The 18,884-nt window shown below is 57.3% G+C and overlaps 1 protein-coding gene across 1 annotated transcript in view; it reads left to right on the top strand.

Moving 5' to 3' along the window:
• The first annotated feature begins 705 nt into the window (after positions 1-705).
• Positions 706-18,884, top strand: part of NECAB3 (N-terminal EF-hand calcium binding protein 3) — a 55,081-nt gene continuing 36,902 nt past the window's right edge. The window contains exons 1-3 of the mRNA XM_067307569.1: positions 706-1,215; positions 11,536-11,560; positions 13,438-13,546. Coding sequence (XP_067163670.1) covers positions 1,123-1,215; positions 11,536-11,560; positions 13,438-13,546 — 227 coding nt within the window. The 5' untranslated portion in view covers positions 706-1,122. The remainder of the gene's footprint in view (positions 1,216-11,535; positions 11,561-13,437; positions 13,547-18,884) is intronic.

The raw sequence follows: 18,884 nt of genomic DNA, 5'->3' as shown, positions 1-18,884 counted from the left end.
ACCCAGGGCCAGTCCGGGCCAACCGTGACCACAGCAGGATGACTGAGGGCTGCACTGGGGCTAATCACAGCCACAGTGGGACCACCCAGGGGCCAACCAGCACTGCCCCAGGGCCAACTGTGACCACAGCGGGACCACCCAGTGCTGCACTGGGGCCAACTGGAACAACCAGAACCACCCTGGGGCCAACAGCAACCACAGGAGGACCATCCATGGCAGACTGGGGACATGCTGGGGTCAACCATAACCACAGCGGCACCACCCAGGGCTGCACTGCAGCCAACTGGGGCGACCAGGGCAACCCCGTGGCCAACAGTGACCACAGTGAGGCCGCCCCGGGGCCACACTGGGACCCTCGGGGGCCACCCCGGGGCCGCACCAGAGCCAGGCGGGGGGCCGTGTGCAGCCCGGGGCCGTGCCCACGGGCAGGGGGCCCCGCCCCGGGGTGACGGGCCCACAGCAGCGGGCAGCACCGACGCGGCTCCCGCCGCCGCCAGCACCCGCGCCCCGCGGCCCCCCGCGCCGACCCCCCCGTCGGCGGCTGCCCCGCCCCGCCCCGGCTGCCCTCCGCCAATGACAGGCGCGGTGTCCGGGTGCCAATCACCGCGCGCGGCCAACCGGGACGCGGCGGGGGCGGGCACTCGGCGCGGGCAAAGTTGCCTGGCGGCCGCGGAGCAGCTCCGCGAGTCCCGCCCGGCCCGGCGCAGCGCTCGGTGCCGCTCCGTGCGCTACCGCTCGTTACGGTACCGCTCGTTACGGTACCGCACCTTACGGTACCGCACCTTAAGGTACCGCACCGCAACGCTCGTTACGGTACCGCTCGTTACGGTACCGCTGCTTACGGTACTGTACCGCTCCGTACGGTACCGCTTCTTACGGTTCCGCAGCGCACCGCTCGTTACGGTACCGCTGCGCACGGAACCGCACCGCTCCGTACGGTACCGCTCGTTACGGTACCGCACCGCACTGCACCGCTCATTACGGTACCGCTCCGTGCGGCATCGCGCCGCTCCGCTCCCTGCGGTGCCGCGGTGCCGCTCCGCTCCGCTCCGCACCGCACCGCTCCGCTCCCTGCGGTGCCGCTCCGCTCCGCCCGGTCCCGCACCGCCCCGGCGCGGGGCCATGATGGCGTGCGCGGAGCTGCTGGCGATGTGCCTGCTGTCGGCCAAGCACGGCCCCGCGGCCCGCCGCGAGCCGCCCCCCATCTTCCACGACGTGAGTACCGCGGCCGGGCCCGCGGGGGCGGCCGGGCGGGGGCCGTGGGGCCGGTGGGCGCCGGTGGGTCGGGTCGTACCGGGCCGGGCCGGGCCCTGCCGCGTTGCCCCCGGGCTGGCCGCCCCCGGGGGAAGGGGCTGGCCCCCGCCGGGGCGGCGGGGCGAGCGCCGCGGGGCGGGGGGAGAGGGGCCCCCGCGCCCCCGCCGCTGCCGGGGGCTGCGAGTAAAAGCCCGGCGAGAGCCCGTCCGGCTCAGCGTTCGCCAGCTGTGGCTTAGCAGGGTTCCCACAGGCTCGGGGGTGCTGCGCCGGTCCCCAGACCTGGCTGGCGTGGGGCGAACGGGCACCGTGTCTGTGTGGGGGTGCGTGTGTAGCCGTGGATAAAGTGCTGTGTGCGTGTAACTGAAGAGAAGGCTAAAACTGCGCTTAAGCGTTTACTTCAGCAGGAAAAAAAAAAAACCTGCCTTATTTGCTGTGCTAAATATATTTAATAGATATTTTATTCGGCTGCAGCTAATGAGTGGCGGGCAAGGTTCCTGCCGGCTCGGCCCCTTCTGCCACCCCGGGGGTCAGCCTTGCTCAGGCGGTAGTGGGTGCCTTGGGCACCCTGAGCTCCGAGGCAGCCCAGGGTGCCCCGAACCCCGCAGACTTGGGCTTCAGGCTCTGCATTGTGACCGTGGTGCGTGTGGCCATGAGCAACTTCTGTTTGCTGGCCCAGGGCGAGGAAATGCCGGTTCCTGTTGTGCGTGTGGATCTATTTTCTTTTGGGAACATTTCGGAAGTGCGTACGCCAGCAAGGAGCAGCACTGCAGCCCCTGGCACACTGCTGCAGCCCCCCCGCCTCGAGCTGCGGGAGCAGGCGAGCAGCGCCCGTACGCAGTCCTGAGCAGGTGGCGCGGGACTGGCAGGGCGGTGCTGAGGAAGGCTGCTTCTCAGAGCACTGGCAGGGAGAAATTAAATCACAGCGTCTCTCTTCCCCCGAAGCATTACAACGATTTGCAGCCACGGAATGCTTTGGGGACGGCACCTGACAGTAGGAGTGTGACTTACTCTGGTCGTTAAAGCACTGTTGGGACAGCAGCGCAACTCATGAGCGTGACGGAGCTGGAGCGGGGGAAGTCTGGCTGCAGACAGCTCCTGCGCGTGAGTCTGTGGGACCAAAATATCCTCTTGCCGATGAGCTCTGAGCAGGTGCTAAACAGGGGCAAACACCCCCGGTGTAAGGTACACCTTAGAACAATGTCAAATCCTTAGTCATTCCTGGACACATCAGCTAAGTTGAAAAAGGACATTTGTGCTGAGATCTGGGAAAGAACCTTAAAGAGGCAGGTATCTAGATCCTAAATCAAAAGCATCAGGCATCCAAATTGTTTAGGCTGCTCAGATGTAGATTTACCAGGATGGGGCTGGAGCCAGGGACTGGTGGTGTGCAGGCTCCTGTGCCCTGACAGCTTCACTGTTTGGTTTCGGCGAGTTGTCAGGGACAGGCGTATGTGCTGGAGATGTACAGTCGCAGGTATCAGGCTGCTCGAATGGGCACAGTCCTTTTCTGTCCGTGCAGGGTCCTGGTTAGCCAACAAAATGAAAGAACTGAGTTAGCGCTGCAAATGTGTGTATCCATTCAAGCAAAAGCATGGCCCTGTCATGCAGTGTGATAGTGTCACAGGTCAGTGCTTTAGTCCCAAAGTCATAAATCAAGCCATAAATCATGATATGTTTAAAAAATACTAAACATTGTGCCTTTTTAATATTGTATTCTGAATTATCGTCCTCTGGGAGGCTAGAAATACCCTTCCACTGGCACCCCCCACACACACTTATTTTATTGAAAGCTGACTGTCATGACTCCTGGAGCAGGAACTTTGTGTCCAGCAGCATGAGGCTCCCTGGAAAGCTACAAAAGATACTGTGCAGCACCTCAGATGATGCAGGTCCGACAGGCAGAATATGCCCTTTGCCTGCTGAATCCCTGTCCCACCTGCTCTTAATGCCCTGGGAGGTAGGAAAGGAAGATGCTGTTTGCTCAGATTGGGAGAGCAGTCAGGCGCCCTGGAGGCTGTGGATGGCTCGCAGGCATTGAAAGTACAGCTGATGGCTGTCTTGGTTTTCACTAGACAGGTCCTGGCAGTTGACATGACAGATCCCGGCATGCAGTGTCCCCTCGAGCCCTGCCGCGAGGGCGTTCCTGTCAAGACGGAGCTCCGTGGGCTGGAGCTGGGGCTCTGGAGGAGGCAGCACCTCTCCCCAAAGGTGCCACTTTCTGCATTTTGGATGCAGCCCTGGGGGTCTAGCAGGGCTCACAGGAGCCTGCAGTGCGGATGGGTGCCCGTTACTTCCAGGTGGCTTGGAGGGCAAATAGCACAGCCTGGGACAAAGCCCACGTCCCATGTTTTGTGTGGAATAGTGGGCATGCATGGCCTCACCGCGATGACCTTATTGTTGGAGTGAAACCTGGATCCTCACCTGTGCCAAATGCAACTGCCTGGGAGCGAGGGAATCTCCTTGCATTAAGAGTCAGTGCCCACCTTGTGCATCTGAACTCCTGCAGTCGGGAAAGGGGCCAAGGCAGCTCCATTTGCAGGTTTTCTGCTTTTAAACATCATTGAATTTTCTTGTTCTGAGTGGAAACAAAGATGACTGTTATAGGCAGTGAGAATGTGGCAGATCCCAGCACAGGATGCTTCCAGCAGGAGACTGCCACAGAGGGGGAAATCAGAGATGTTCTTCCTCCAACCTCGCTGCTCCTGACCATGTTTTCTGAGCTGCAGTTGCCTGGGTTGGGTGGGCAGTGCCCATATCTCCTCCCTTGGTCTGTCATGTAGGGATTGGCAACCAGACCTTGCCCTTTGCTGCGTTCAGCACCACCTGGGTGTAAGTCGCCCAACAAAGTCAGGGAGATGCGTGAGGAGATGTTGCCCCTGCCACTGCGACAGGAGTTGCCTGGAGTTGGAGAGTGGGAGGTCTGGGGCAGCGCAATGGGAAGGTGGATCCCAGTCCTGGTTTGGTGCTTTGCAGAACCTGCACCTCTGCACGGGAGGGATCGGCACGTGTGGTGAAGGGGGCCCTGGAGGAGTCTGAGGAGGGAGTGTGCTCTTGGGGCCCTCAGACAGCCACCTCCGGTTCTGCTCTTTAAGAGCCTTTCCGACTCTGGCAGGGCATTTGTGCAGTGAGTTTGTGGGCCTCATGCAGCTCTCGGCAGAATGAGCCTTTCAGAGCTCCCAAGGCCTCCTGGGATGGCCTCCCATGGTTCACCAAGGAATAGCTGGAAAGCTCATCTCCTCTCTCCTTGAGGTGGCTCTCGCAGCTTTCCCCTCATGGAAGGATTTCAGACGGTAGGGCTCTCCAGCCAACATCATTAACTGCACTAATTACTTGGCTGATGGAACATGGGCTGGAGGAGGAGTTTGTCAGTGACAGCTGTATCCCAGCTCAGTTCCTCCGGGCACTTGCTCTGTCCCAGATCTAACCCTCCGAGTAACATTAACACAATTAAAATGTAAAGTGTTAACAGTGCTACCAGCAATGCTCTCCATGTACCAGCTGCTTTCTGGGTTCTCACATCTTCCCTACCTCTTTCTCATGGGTCCCTTTGCTCCTGGGTCAGCTCCAGAGCTTGGCAAAATGATTTTAACGTCTTCCCTTTTGGGTCTCAGGAACTGGCCAGCTTCCAACTCGCTTCATGAAGTTTGGCTGCAAGAGCTACCTCCTTCCTCACGGAGGCAAGCTCTGAGACTGTCTCACAGGCTCTGGGAAGCGAGGGCTGGCTGAGACAGGAGTGTGTTAATGTGTCACAGATCCCAGGCATCTCCTCTGGTTTGGACATCTCCACATGCTTTACAGAGATGAGCTTGTTTTTCCCCTGAAGGCTGTGGAGGTGCTGTTGCGGGGGGACGTGGCTCTCTGGGAGCTGGGGAGCGTGGTAGCTGGTGCCGCCAGGAGCTGGTGGTACCTGCCAGGGAGCGGAGAGCCCTGGGCTGGAGGAAGGGCTGGCAACAGAGGAGGTGATGGTGGCCGGAGGTATCAGAGGCTTGAAGGCAGCACAAGTAGATTGACTTCTGGATGTGCAGGGTGGAGAGAGCTCCTGGGCAGGTCATGTGTTTTCTCCACACATAGATGGAAAGGAAAAGAGGATAGAGAAGGAACAGAGAGACAGAAGAGACCAGATGAGAAGGAGAAAAGCGGGGGAGAAAGTTTAAAGGAGAGAGACTGTGTCCATGCATTGGGCACAGAGCCCCAGGACCCCTTCCCGGAGGCTAATCCCCTCAGTTGTGGTGGGGGCAAGCCCGCAGGAGGTCAGACCCATACTGGTCCAGGCAGGGTTGTGTCCCCCTCTGGGCTCTCCCTGGGTGAGGTCAGGGTGCACGGAGACCCCTTCACCTCCTGGGCCTTCCTGGTGTGCTGGAAGGGAGAGCAAAACCTTGGTCTCCGAGACAGGCCAGGGATGTTCCTGCCATGGCCCAGCAGCTGCTGGACAGCAGGCAAAAGAAATCCAGACTTCTGCCACTATGTGAAATGACTAAGGAAAAAGATCTGTGCAGATGCTGCCAGCACCTTGGGTGGTTCTGGCTGCCTCCCTGATGAAAGCACGAAGTGTCAGGATTTCAATCCAGCATTTTATAGCTAGGCGTTTTGGCCTGAGGAGAGCAGGCGCGTTGCGATCCCGGCCAACGCGCAAGCGTCTGAGCTTGCGGGGATGACCCAGCGATCAGGGACGAGCCAGCTGAGCCCTGCGCAGGGCATGGGCGAGCAGGCTTTGCTCTGCCAGCGCCGTGACACCCAAGCGTGCCACCTTCGGTGGATGCGAGCCGCTCAGATGCTCTTGTGCACTCCAATCTGCAGCTCTGCTCGCTCCCTTTTGAGGGAGGTTTCCTCCTGCGCTGGAGGAGATCTCCGACCCCCTTGCTGGCCCCAGCTCCCCGGCTCAGGGGGAGCAGGTTGTTCCTCTCCAAGCTGAAGCAGGCGCTTCCTTGCCCAGAGGCTGTGTAGGAGGGAGAGACGGGCTGTGCTGCACCAGCTCCGATGAGCTAGGTCACCTTTCCTGGCCTGTTTGCTGTGGCTGGAAGTCGCCCACGGTTAGGAGAGATGGGGAGGAGGGTTTCGTCTGCGATGCTTGGATGCAGGCGCCGTACGAATGCAGTGTTGCTCGCGCAGTCTTTCTTCCTGCAAATGTCTCCAGTCTCTGGGAGAGTCATCCCTCGGATCTGCAGCTCTGGTTTTCTTGCTCTCCTTGCTGTGAGGGAGAGGTTCGGGAAGGCTGCTTTAACAGCCAGTCCTGAGGCTTGGGAACAGCCCCAGCTCCTCCGGGACGTGGGCAGTCCCGCCTGGCCCCGGCTGGAGCTGGGCAGCCGATGCTGGCCCAGGTCCCTGCCATCCTCGGCAGGGCAGGGGCAGTGGGGGAGCCCAGTGGCGCCGAGCCGGGATGCTCCCGGCTCTTCCCCTCGGGCTGTGCACCGGCCGCAGCTCCCGGCAGCCCAGCGAGCTGCGCCAGCCGCTCTCCTGGTCCCCGGAGGGAGACCGCTGGTCGCCTGGCGCGCGGCCACAGCCTGCTTTCCCCTGCAGCGGACCGATGGGCACGGTGTCCCCAGGGCGGCTGTGCCGACCCCGACGGCCGGGGTATCCCTGGTGTCCAGAGGCCGCGCTTGCTTCCCAGCCCGCGGTGCGGCGGAGCGCGGGAGCAGCGTTACCTGCCGCGGCTGCGAGCGCGCCTTCGCCCCGGGGATGCTGGGGAGCCCCCGTGGAGCAGGGCAGCGACTCTGGGCTGGTCCCTCCTGGCTGCAGTCGGATCTTGCCGGGCGCACGGGTGACGTTAGCATTGCCTGGCACGCGCCGCCTTGTAGCGGCGTAGCCGCTCGCCGAGGCAGCCCTCTGCCGAGCCGGGGCCGGCTGAGGACGGGCTGGCCACCAACGGCGCGGGGCACAGAGCCTCGCCGTCCCAGGGTTCATGCTGCCACGGGGGGCGCGGAGCCGATATCTCATCCCGCTGGGCTCTTCCAGCTCTGCTTCCCGTGGGCCTGCGACGCGCTGTATTTATTTCTTTTGAACTTCAATCATCTCTCGTGCGCGCGTTGGCAGGGCTTTTCCAACGCGCTGCTGGAGCGGAGGTTCCCGTGTGCGAGGGAGAAGGGTTAGCTCTGTTTGCTGGGGTTTACGCCGAGTCCGGGACAGGCTCACCCCAGATTTGGGAGCTGCAGCCTTCCTGACCCCATGGGATCCCCCCGAAACTGCACCTCTCCCTCTTAGCCCCTGGACGGACCCTGCTGCCCGTGGCCAGCCTGGGTGAGTTCGTCCTTCCCGGGGAGCACCCAGCCGTGCAGTCGGCTTGTGCTCCAATCCCGTCCGCCATCCTGCCGCTGCTGTTTGGCACTTAGATGAAGTAGGAGAGAAGAGGACGAAGGGCCTGCTCCCTCCCTGCCTGCTCAGGGTCGCTGCGAGAGAGCTTCGATTGCTGCGAGAGCATTAGCAGGCTTCAAGGCAGTGCTAATGACAGTCCCTGTTATTCGCAGGCTTTGTCCCGGAGGGGTCCCGCGCTGGTGGTGGCAGCCGGTCAGTGCGCCTACAGCTTGGGAGGGAGGCCGTGCCGCCTGTCCGTTCCCTACTCTTCCTCTTCTTTCAGGGCCTTCGTCACCTTCCCATGCTCAGACCCGCTGTGCTCTGCAGGGAGGTGAGGATCAGGCATATCTCATGCTTGAGGGCTCTGCCAGGGCCCCTGATGACCGCATCCAAGCAGGACTCTTCACACCTACAGGGGCTCCCCGGCTTCATCCACAGGCCCCCGGCCGCGGGGCAGTGGCTGGATAGTCAATACCTAATTGATACCCCGTGGGGCTTTGGGTGCTGAGCACATCGTGGTCTCTCTGCTCTCTCCCTGCAACACCAGCTCTGTTGGCTGCTTGGTTTTATTCCCACCACTCTTCCAAAAGTTGGGCAGGAGCAGTGGGAAGGGTGTTTCTTTCCCACCAGAGAGGAGGTGTTGCCTTTGGAGAGCCTCATTCTCAGAATGCAATTCCCATTTCTTTAATATCCATCGCCAAGAGGCAATAACCCCTGGGAAACCACCTCCCTCTGCTCCAGACAGCCTGGTAAGTGTGTCACAGGAGGACACATGCTGTGCGAGCAGCATTGCCTCACTCTGCCCCGCGTACGCTAGCGTCTGTCTTTGGGCAAGAGGCAGCCAGGTCTCTGGCAGCCTCTGACACCTTCACATCCAAGTTGTCCTCCACCGTTCTCTTCTGGGAAGGTACCTTCCTGCATCTGGTCATCTAATGGAGAGAGGGGGTTCTCTGGCTCTACTGGGTAGGTTTCCCAAAAAACTGTGCCCCACTGTGTGCTCCCTCCTGCTGATCCTAAACTACCTCCCATCCTTCTGGGAAGAGGAAATGTTTGGGCTCACTTGAATCTGTGCTTGGTAAGTGCTGGGGTGACACTTGGCAGCATGCAAGGGATGTGGTGAGCTAGCCAGCCTCGGTGACAGTCAGCGGCATTTTGGATTCAGGTGGGAAATGTGGTGACAGAAATGCCATTGCTCGAGCCGTGCGTCCCTCCGATGCCTCCAGAGCCATGGAGGGCTCTGCAGAACTGGGCTTTCCACTTGATGGAAAAGGTTTGCGTGCTGCTGGGGTCTGTTTGCGGCTTGCCTTCTGCTGGAGACCCTCCTCTCCCTGGCTCCTGCATCCGAGTGCATATGAGTCACTGCTGGTGTTCCCGTAGTGCCGCCTTTGTCCCCAGATCCCCGAGGATGCTGTGGGAGGACCTGCTCCCCCAGGCCCTGGGAGGGAGCCCTCAGAGCAGGCTCAAACTGCAAAGGAAAGAGATTGCGTCCCGAGCAGATGAAATCTGGCAGGCAGGGGTTGTCGCCGGGTGCCGTGTTTGAGGCAGGGATGTGGCAGGGTGGCACAGCCAGGTGGGACCTGCTGGCATTCCCTGAGCTACACCGCTCCGGCCGGGGAATAGCCGCTGCGTCCCTGCACAGCTTCTGCAGTTGTGTAACCCTGGTGCTCTGAGAGCCCTAATGAAAGCAGATGCACAAGCAGACCCTTTTGCCTAGAGAAAGTTTTGCTTTAAAACCCAGGGAAATCCCCAGTGGGTGAAAACTGCAGGTTTCTATGCTTAGTTGGTAGCTATAAAGCTTCAGAATGCATCCAGTGAGTCCTAATGGATGCTCAAAGAGTGCCCTGGTGTATTTTCATGCAAGAGCAGCAGCCTTGCCCGGCCAGGAGTCTGTATCCCATAGGTGCTGTTACCTAACGCTGGTCGGCTCAGGGCAGGCTTCGTCCCCTGCAGCGGCTTGAGGGGGGGGTTGCCCTGCTCAAAAGAGCATCCCTCTGAGGAGGCTCCCGCCCCTGCTCCTGTGGGTCGGCCATGGGGAAGGACCAAGGAGTACCCTACTGGGACCAGCATCAGAAAAGCCTCTGCCCAGTTGCAGAGCGGCAGCTTATTTGGGAATGAGCAGCAGAGATTTCTCCAGGCAGCTGCTCCAGCTGTCTTTGCCTCCAAGCAGTAAATTGGTAGTTAGCAGTGTCTGTCCCATAGAAGGGGGCATTTGTAGGAAGCCCTCTTCCAAACTGTGGTGGTTTGGGGCTCAGCAGAGCCCATAGTGCTGCTCGTGCCAGCAAATTGCTGTCATTGCAACTGCACTTTCAGCCTGGCAGCTGGATCAGACCCAGGCAGGTACCTCTGACTGCCCCAGGTGATGCAGGGTGGCAGCAGCGCTGGCTGGACACTGCCGCCCATGTGCAGTGTCTGTGGCTGGGGTAGTTACTGCCAAGCCAGCTGGACTGTAGCTAGCTCAGGTTTGGCTGCAGTCCAGCAGCGCGAGGTTCACCATGTTGCTGGTGATGAAAGAGATCCAGAGAAATAACTTCCCTTCTCAGCAGTATTTTTACTTTTTCTGCCAACCCTGCTAACACTGATTAGTTCACAGCCCTCCTGCCTTGGCTGCCTGTACGGGGGGTGGCGTACTAGTTTTGACATCAAGGGTGCAACGTTCAAAAGCATTTGCGTGACTCTACAGACCCGGCCAGACGTCAGCTTGTAACCCCACAAAAGTGCAGCAAAACTATTGACAAGCAGTGCAGGAGCAGAGCTAGGGGCAGAGGAGGCGGCCGGTGGAGGGGGGCAGCCTGGCGGCGGTATGTCCTCCTGCAGCAAGAGGCAGAGCTTGTCTGCGGGTGGTTTCATCAGCTGCTTCTCCTTTGCAGGTTCGTGGAAAAGGATATAACAAAGTCTGGTTTCCCCTCTTCCTGCCCTTTTTTGTGCCTTGTCTTTCATCAGACCTGAAAGAGATTAGAAAGAAAAAGTTCTGTTATACGCAAGACTTTGTTGTCAGCTGCCTTAGGATGTGCTGGTGAAAACCTTGCACCGGGCTGTACTTTCCCAGACTTCAGAAATTATGCTGTTCAGCAGCAGAACTCACCCAAGACGCTTATGTGTGAAAAGGGAGAAAGACGGGAATAGGAAGCCCCAGCTTTCTCCTGGACCGTAGTCTGAAGCCTCACGGTTGGGAAGCTGGATTGAGACCCTGAACCGGAGCAGCTCTTGAGCCGCGTGCTGTCGAAGCGCGCTTCCCGGCCTGCAGCATGGTCCTGGTGGCTTTGCCCGCTCTCGCGGTCTCACGGAGCCAGGGACACACGCCGTCCTGGGGCTGAGGATGCCTTTCTTGGTGGCAGTGTTCTCAAACACCAGAACATTTCTCCAAAGAGTTTCTACTTTAGTACAGATAACGTTTCATCAGAAAATTCCCAGCAGGCTCTGTTACTAATTACACTTGGAGAAGGCAGCAGTGGGGTGTGCGTGCGTGTGTGTGTGTGTGTGTCCGTGTCCCAGGAAGAAGAAGTGTTGTAAAAGGTGATTATAAAGTGCAAGATGAGAGCTGCTCTTTGGTGCAGATGGTTGGAGTGTCAGAGATGATGCACAAAGTGCTTCCATTATGGAGTATTTTTATGCTTAATGCATTTTCATTTAAAGGATCTGAAAAATTAAACACTTTCCATCGCAAGGGTGTAGCAAAAGCGTGGTAATGCTCTTTCTAATTCGTCTCCCTCTGCGCTCTCTAAAAGATGCTCTGTGCAAATGCTGGGCCTGTTAAGTCCTCAGCAGGTGTGCCTAGCGCTTTGTGCATCCGAGGAGAGAAACGGTTTTAATCATTTGCAAAGGGAAATTTCCCTCAAACAAACCTGTCCGGCGTTGTCCTTCACAGCCCTGGTAGCCTGGGCATAGCTTTTGCACGGCTCCTGGGGCCGGGAAGTCGTTTTGGTGCCTCGCTCGCAGCCAGCAGCGCCGCTCTCCCTGCCGTGTCTCTAAAGCGTGTCGTGTTTTCCCTTTCAGATTTTCCGGCGAGCCGACAAGAACGGTGAGTGCTTTGCTCCTGTCGCTGCCTGCCCCTCGCAGCCTGGGTCTGGGAGAAGCAGCACAGCCCTTCCCTGCTGGGGGGCTGCTAAAAAAGTGAAGGAGGTCAAGGGCAAAGAGCTCTCCGGCCGGAAGCCGACGGCCATTCCGCTTCCACCTGGAGCAGGGATGAGGCCTGGCCGGGGCTGGGGAAGTGGGCTCCCCCGGGAAGGGGCTGCCTCCGGGGGGTGGACGTGGACCACGTCCTTGAGCAGGGGCCTTTCAGAGGAGCCCGAGGGCAGAGCTGTGTGTGGCTAGGTCGCAGGGCTGAACCCGGGTCTCTCCTTGGCTCTGCCCGTCACTCTGCTCCCGTGATGTCTGTTGCTCCTATGGGCGCGTCTCTGCTGCCCCTTCTTAAACCGTGGTGCATCGGCTGGGGCTGGGCGTGCTGCTGGGACGTGCGGTGAGGAGGGGGCAGCGGAGGCGGCAGGGCGCGAGGAGACAGGCTGTGCCCGTGGAGCCCGTGGTGCTGGCCACCGCCAAGCCTCACTTCTGCCTCCCGGCTTCTTCCCCCTGTGTTTACCCCAGCCTCTGAGGGGCAGCTGCGGGCTCCCTCTGCCCCTCTCCTCCCCCAGCCAACGCTGCCCTAGCTGCCTTCCCCGCTCTGCTTGCCCTGCTTTGGGTGCAAGTCTCCTGTCCAGGACTAGCTGTGAGCTCCCCTTCGCCCCAGCTCCTGCTGCTCCATAACCCTCATGTTCCTCACGTAGCATCGTAGCAGGGAGATGGGAAACACTGGCCAGATCTTCTCCTTAGGCCTCCATGCTCCGGTGCTGCAGAGAGGAGCTCCAGACCCTCTCCTGGGGGCAGCAGCACTGCTCCAGGCCTGTGGGCAGGGGCCTGTCGGTCATGCCCAGCCTGTGTCTGTCCAGTCCCTGGGTGATACTCCAGGCTCTGCCCTCCTGTTCTCCCTGGCTTGGGAACTGCAGGCTGAGGCAGGCACAGAGCGTGGCTGTGGGCGAGGGCAGGATAACCGCCTGGAAGGCTTGGCTGATGTCTCATCACCTCCTCCATAGGCTTGTCTCTGGCGTGTCTGTTAGCCGTGCGAGGGGCAGGCAAGGCAAGCCATGCAGCAGAGCTGCCCAGGATCTACCAGGCTTTCTTTCCAGCCCTTGCAGGATTGACTCAGCCTCTGCACCTAGCACAGGGTTTTATTCATGCGCCTTGCTCGGATGGCTCTCTTCCTGGATGCCCACTGGAGCCCCTAGCTTTTGAGAGTCTCTAGCTTTTGAGCTCTGCTAACAGTTTTTAAATTTGGCACCCATAAACCAAGAAGTCCAAAATCACAAGTCTTTTTTCTGAGTCGTCCCCCTTGGGCTCTTGTCTTTCATGGTAGATTGCAGATTCCAGGAGCCACGTTTGTTTCGGATGCAACCCAGAAGTTAAGGTTCTCCACAAAAGGGAAAGAAAAAGCTTGTGAATGAATCGAAAGATTTTGTTTCCGTAAAAAACTGATACCGTCTTCATTGTGCTGTTTATAATAGGCTCTATACTGTGGAGAGCTGAATGGAAATGCAGCTTGGAAAGTCTATAGAACATAGCGTCAAACACATTTCTGAAAATGTTACAGCAGGATCTTTTGAAAGGGTTGGAGCTAGCTGAAATTCCTACCTGAAATTCCAGCAACACTGGCCTTGTTTGCCAGCGATCTTTTTTTTTTTTTTTTTTGATGGGGATACTTTGTCTGTTGGGACGTGCTTCCGATGAAATCTCTGCTCTGATTATTATGCGTAACACGCCCAACCGTCCCACGCTCCAAGCAGAGAGGCTGCTGGGAGAATAACTGCGGGCCGTACGCTTCTCTTTGCAGATATATAATTATTCTTCCCTTTTATTTAAATGCAGATGATGGGAAGCTGTCATTTGAGGAGTTCAAGAACTATTTTGCTGATGGAATCCTGAGCTCAGAGGAGCTGTGGGAGTTGTTCAGTGGCATTGACAGGCGTCATTCAGAGTAAGTACCATGGTGGCACGCAGAAGAGGAGACAAAAGAGGGTATAAAAGTGCTTGACTGCAGATGGAGGGCATTTGGAGGCGGGTGCAATAAATAGTCAGGGTGAGATAAATCCACCTCTTGGAACCTGCAGATGTTAAAATCCATTGAGCACCAGCTACAAGTATGAGTGATGAGAGAAGGCAGACATTTTGAGAACAGTCATTATCAGATTTACTTTAGTACCATGAAAGCAAACATTCATTTAAAATTAAATTCTGTTGGTTTGAAAAACTCATTCCAGAAATATACAGCTCTATAGAAAAGGTTCTATATATGCAGTAGGAGCATGTGGTGCTGTGAAGGCAACGAACAGACAGTTATCTTTGCGACTGCTGACCCTGCTGACTGCTTTTCACTTACATAAGGGCTGTTTTCCACCAGAAATGGACTTTATGAGTGTCAGTGTAAATGTGAATTTAGGCCAGCTTCTTTTAAAAAAAGAAACTCTTAAACAACAGGAGCAGTAATTGCATCTAGCTCTGGTCTTCTCTAGATTGGTGTTATCTAGAAGAATCTGTTGTGTTCTGCTTCCCCTGCACCCTGAGAAGTTCTTGCACCTCTCTGACCCCTTTGGTCAGGACAACACCTGAATAGTTCTCCAGCAAGGGAGAGGCTACTCTCCTTTGAAGTTTGGGTTTTGCAGGGAGCCAGGGCTCAGGCACCGTGGGGCTGTGCTGCACGGAGATGCAGGTGCTGAGAACCACCAGTGCAGAGCCACGGACCACGAATGGTGAGCGGTCCCCAGCTGTAATCCCCATGTCATCAGCCCAGAACAGGGTGAATGAGGATGGTTGCCTGCAGCTGAGTGCCAGGGTGGTGGGTTTAGATGATGCCCCCAATTTAGTGGTGGGGCTGAGATGCAGAGAAGTGGGCAGGTGTATGCTACCCCCAGTGCCTCTTTCCTTTAAGCCTGTATAATCCATATAATGCAAGCCAGGCCAGGCAGCCACAGGGATGTGGAGGAGATTTTGTGCTGCTTGTGTGAGGGCCGGAGGACATCTTCCCACCTGTGACCGCCCGCTGCTGAGTGCGCAGACAGTTTAGCATGTAGGATGTGGGCAGCAGGAGAGGTCCTTCAAATACCTCCTCTTTCTCTTCCGGGATGTGGTCCCAGGGATTTAGCAGTGAGCCATTCCCTTTCCTGCACAACCTATCCTTTCTTCTGGCTCCAGTTTGGGGTGACCGTGCAGTCATTCCTGATACAATACCACTGAAAAAAGCAGATTGCAACAAAGCAGGAGTTTTTGCAACAAAGGGGTTTTAACTGTGACCTTAACTGAATGGCAAAGATCTTCTGGTTTACCCATTGCCTTCCAAGTCAGGCTTCCCCCAGCTGCCCAGAGCAGATGAAACATCTCTGACAGAAGTTGCATAGGTACCACCACGGTGCATAGCAAATAAGAAAACCAGCCTGCAGACTAAGCTGTTGTCGTCCATATGCAGTCTGACACGCTGCTGACAAGGCAGGGCTGCTGAACTGCGACTCTTCTGCTTGACTTTGGGGCAGGGAGCTCAGATGCTGCATGAGAATAGCTGTCCCTCCCCGTCAGCCTTGGTGATATAATAACCAGTTATCATGAGCTGGCATCTGCCACGCATGCCGGCAAGCCTGAGGAGCGGAGGTGATTGATCCCCCCAACTCCAGAAGCTGTGTGTCGCAGACAGGAGTGCTACAGCTCGTTAGCCCCAGCCAACCCGGGTTGGGACAATTCCTCCACACTCACCCCAGCACCTGGAGAGTATCTGCCATGTTCAAGGGAGTGAAGGAGCCCCGACAGACAGAGACACAGGTCAGGCCCCTGTTTGACCTGACTGGTGGTGCCAGGCCGGCTCAGGCCCTCTGTGGGCTCTGCATGCTCTGTGTGGACAGACGGCCCCAGGGGAACGGGCCATCTCCAAGAGCTGTGTATGGCCCTGTCTGCTGCCGTGCTGTCTCTGTAAATCGTCACTTGTAATGACAGTGTGGTAGCTATGACAACGTGGCAGTTGCAGCATTGAGCTGGTGACATCTATTAGCAGGGCATGACCACTGTGTCTTTGATCTCTTTATGCTGTGAAGAACAGAAGGGACCCTGCAGTTGGTTTCCAAAGTCCTGCGTTTAGTAACTTTAAGTAAACATATGAGACCCTCTTCCCTCCAGCCCTAGTAGGATGCCCTGATTTCTGCAATAGAGGATGGATGGGATGGCCCAGCCATGAGGCGATTTTAAGTGTGCTCTGTGTTCTTAGACCTGCCTGGGACATGATTTGCACCTACACGCACAGGATCAGTCTAGGGACAGCTTCACTGAGCGGCAGGGCTAGTGGGACGTGGACTGCTCAGCTCTGCCTTTCGGGGGTGGAGAGGGCAGGCCTCCCATGGGGCAAGGTGGCGCAGGCAGACAAGGTTTTCCTTGGCTGGAGGAAGCAGGGGAAGGATCCGACAGGTCTGAGTATGCTGGCTTGAACAGGAGGGAGAGGGACAGGATTTGGGATTTGGCAGCAGGGGAGCTGCACGGTGAGGAAGGGAGGTCTCGTCAGCCTGGTCCCCAGCTTGTGAAGGAGGAGGAGACGGGATCTCGCAGAGTGGGAGTCTGGCACTGAGCTTTTCATCCTGGTAAATGGCATCCCATCCCCCTAAACAGCGTACAGCAGTGCCGTGGCTGGCAGAGTGCTCTAACCCTGACCCGGAGCCGGGTGCCTGCCAGGATGGGTGACTTCAGGAGACAGGCCTGGCCCCAGGGAGAAACACTTCAGTCTGTTCCCAGAGCCTGCCACCTCCTCTTGGACGTGGTGTCTCCCCTGGGCCGACCGAACCCGCGGCTGGTCTCACACACAGCGCACAGCCATCACTGGACAGTGTCAGCTTTCGCTTCCTGCTGCTCCAGCCTGGATTTGAACTCGTGGCCTTGCACTGAACCGTGGCGTTTGCTGTCACACAAGTGGCAGAGAAGCCATGGCCAGGGCAGGCAAACAGGCCTGGCCCGACTCTGGGCAGCCTCTGGATGCGTTAGAGAACTTGTCACTTCATTGACCTTGCCAAAGACTTCACCTCGGACGCGTAATGGGTTGTGCTTGTTTTTGTGTGAAGACGTATGTAGCTTGCATCGATGTGCACCAGGCAGGGCACAGGATCCGCTCACCCGCTGTTCAACGGCAGGTAACGGAGGAGTCGAGCAGCGTTGAGCGCGGTGTGATTGGCAGAGGTTTCCTACGGCTTTGTGTGTAGAGCTGGATTTTCTGACATTCATTTTTGGGGTGCTCGTAGAGACTTCCTCCTCTGTGGAACCGCTGGTGTCTCGTGAGGGCTGTGCCGGTACCCCTGCCTTCTCCTCAGCAGAGGGACCTGGGAGTCCTTTTCTCTCCGTGGCTGCCTCTTTTCCTTGTGCTTGTAGGAACTTGATATCTTTGAGACTGGGTGAAGTTGGCTACTGGATTCCTGAGTTCTTACCGGAGGAGCTAGACAGAGACTGTGATTCTGTGAGCCTCATTTCCTTAGGAAGCCAGGCTGAAAATCTTTCCCTCACCTGTCAAAGCAATTTGCTGTCCCCAAAGAGGCAGCAATTTGGATTTCCCCAGGCCAAAGGATACACACTGTGTGCGTGAACTGTCCTCACACCCGCATGCTCTACTGGCTGCTGTCAGGCAGAGGAGAGGTCTAGATGGAGTGATCCTGCCCTCTCCTCTGAGGTCTGCTCCACCCCTCGCTCAGTACGTGGGGTCACTCCAGTCTAAGAGTTAGCTGAGATACAGTAAATTCCCCTTGCATGTTCCTTGCCCATAACACCTGCCATGGAGGCGTTGTGAGCGTATGAAAGAACCCCAAAAGAGCCAAGCTGTAGTAGATTGGGGACTGTCTCTCCCAGTATCTTTTTGCCTCCAATGTCAACAGAAGATGCTTAGGAAGACTGTATAAGAAGCAACTGTACCCTTCCAGCTACTAGTAATCAGCAGTTTGGGATCTTCTTGACAAGATCTCCCCTTCAAGTATTTGTAGACTGCTATTAGATCTCCACTTAGCCTCCTCCTTACAGGACTAAACAAGCCCAGCATCCCCTAGCATCCACTGTCCCTTTCAGGTCCTTTCCAGCAGCGCTGCTGCTCGCTCTGTAGGTTCCCAGCCTGTATTGATGCATGGGTCATGCTGTTCCCATGCAGCTGCTCTGGACAGGAAAATGTGACCGTCTGAGAGCCTGCATAGCTCAGGAGTGGCTCTTCCATCACAGGAGTGGTGATGCAGTGCCCTGGCCTGGTTGGGAGGAGAAGTCACTGAGCCCTGCTCATATCCTCTGACCTTTCTAAGAGAGGGGAGCTGGAGCTCCTGCTCTCAGCAGCAGGGCTGCCTTGGCTCCACCGTGGGCAGGGAACGAGGCACTGACTTTTTGGATTTCATAGCAGTGAGGAGAGGAGATAAAAAAGTGGGATCTGTGAGAAAGCCTCGGCTGAATGTTACCTGGTGTTGATGAGGGTGATGGGGACAGTGCCTGACCCTGGGTGACATCTGGGCCAGGGTGGGGAGTAAAGCACAGCCCCTGCCGTGGAGGGCTCGTACACTATCAGCAAAATCTTTGAAGGAGCGTTAGGAGGCGGGATTGTTAAATGCTAGCTGTGCTCTGCCAGCGCACGCCAGCTCCTTCCCCTGGCTCGCACAGTGGCTGCTTCAGGGCGTGAAGTACAGAGGAAAACACATGCCAATGGTGTCAGGAGCTTGCTGGCTGTCTCAGGGCTCATGAGCAATGTGTAGGAAAAGGAAGTGGAGCAGCTGTGCTTGTGCAGTGAAATGGGTTTCCTGGGCAGCCAGGGAGCAGGCAGGCCCTTGGTTTCCAAAGGGGTGGGCAGCCCCAGGAACGGTTGCTCCTGGAGGACAAGTGGGGGAATGAGCAGAGAGGTCAAGACAGCTCAGAGACACCTAATGTGCACGTCAGAAAGCTGCCAGCCATCTCCCTTTCTCATCTGTGAGGCAGGTGCAGAGGCTAAATAAAGCCAGGAGAAAAATTCCCTGCTCCCTCCCAAAGCAGATGCATTTCCTCCCTCTGGCTGTGGGGAATCCGATTGTCTGCAACGCAACTCAGACACACAAAAAACCATTTTCACTAGTGAGAGAGCGTCTCTCTGGGGACTCCCTCTCCTGGGTGCAGGGCACATGTCTCTGGTGATGAGACTGTGTCGGGAGCAGACCTGCAGGAGTCTGGGGCAATCCCAGTAAAACTCCAGTCAGCATCTGTATGCAAAGCCCTGGAAGATGTCCAGCTGAAAGGGTAAGCGTGGGCTCCAGCTCTCACAGGGCAGCAACTTCTAGTCCAGTGCGGCTGCGGCA

The sequence above is a fragment of the Apteryx mantelli genome, chromosome 18 (genome assembly GCF_036417845.1).
Source record: "Apteryx mantelli isolate bAptMan1 chromosome 18, bAptMan1.hap1, whole genome shotgun sequence".
In the NCBI taxonomy this organism is placed as follows: Eukaryota; Metazoa; Chordata; class Aves; order Apterygiformes; family Apterygidae; genus Apteryx; species Apteryx mantelli.
This window is presented reverse-complemented; position numbering and strand designations above follow the sequence as displayed.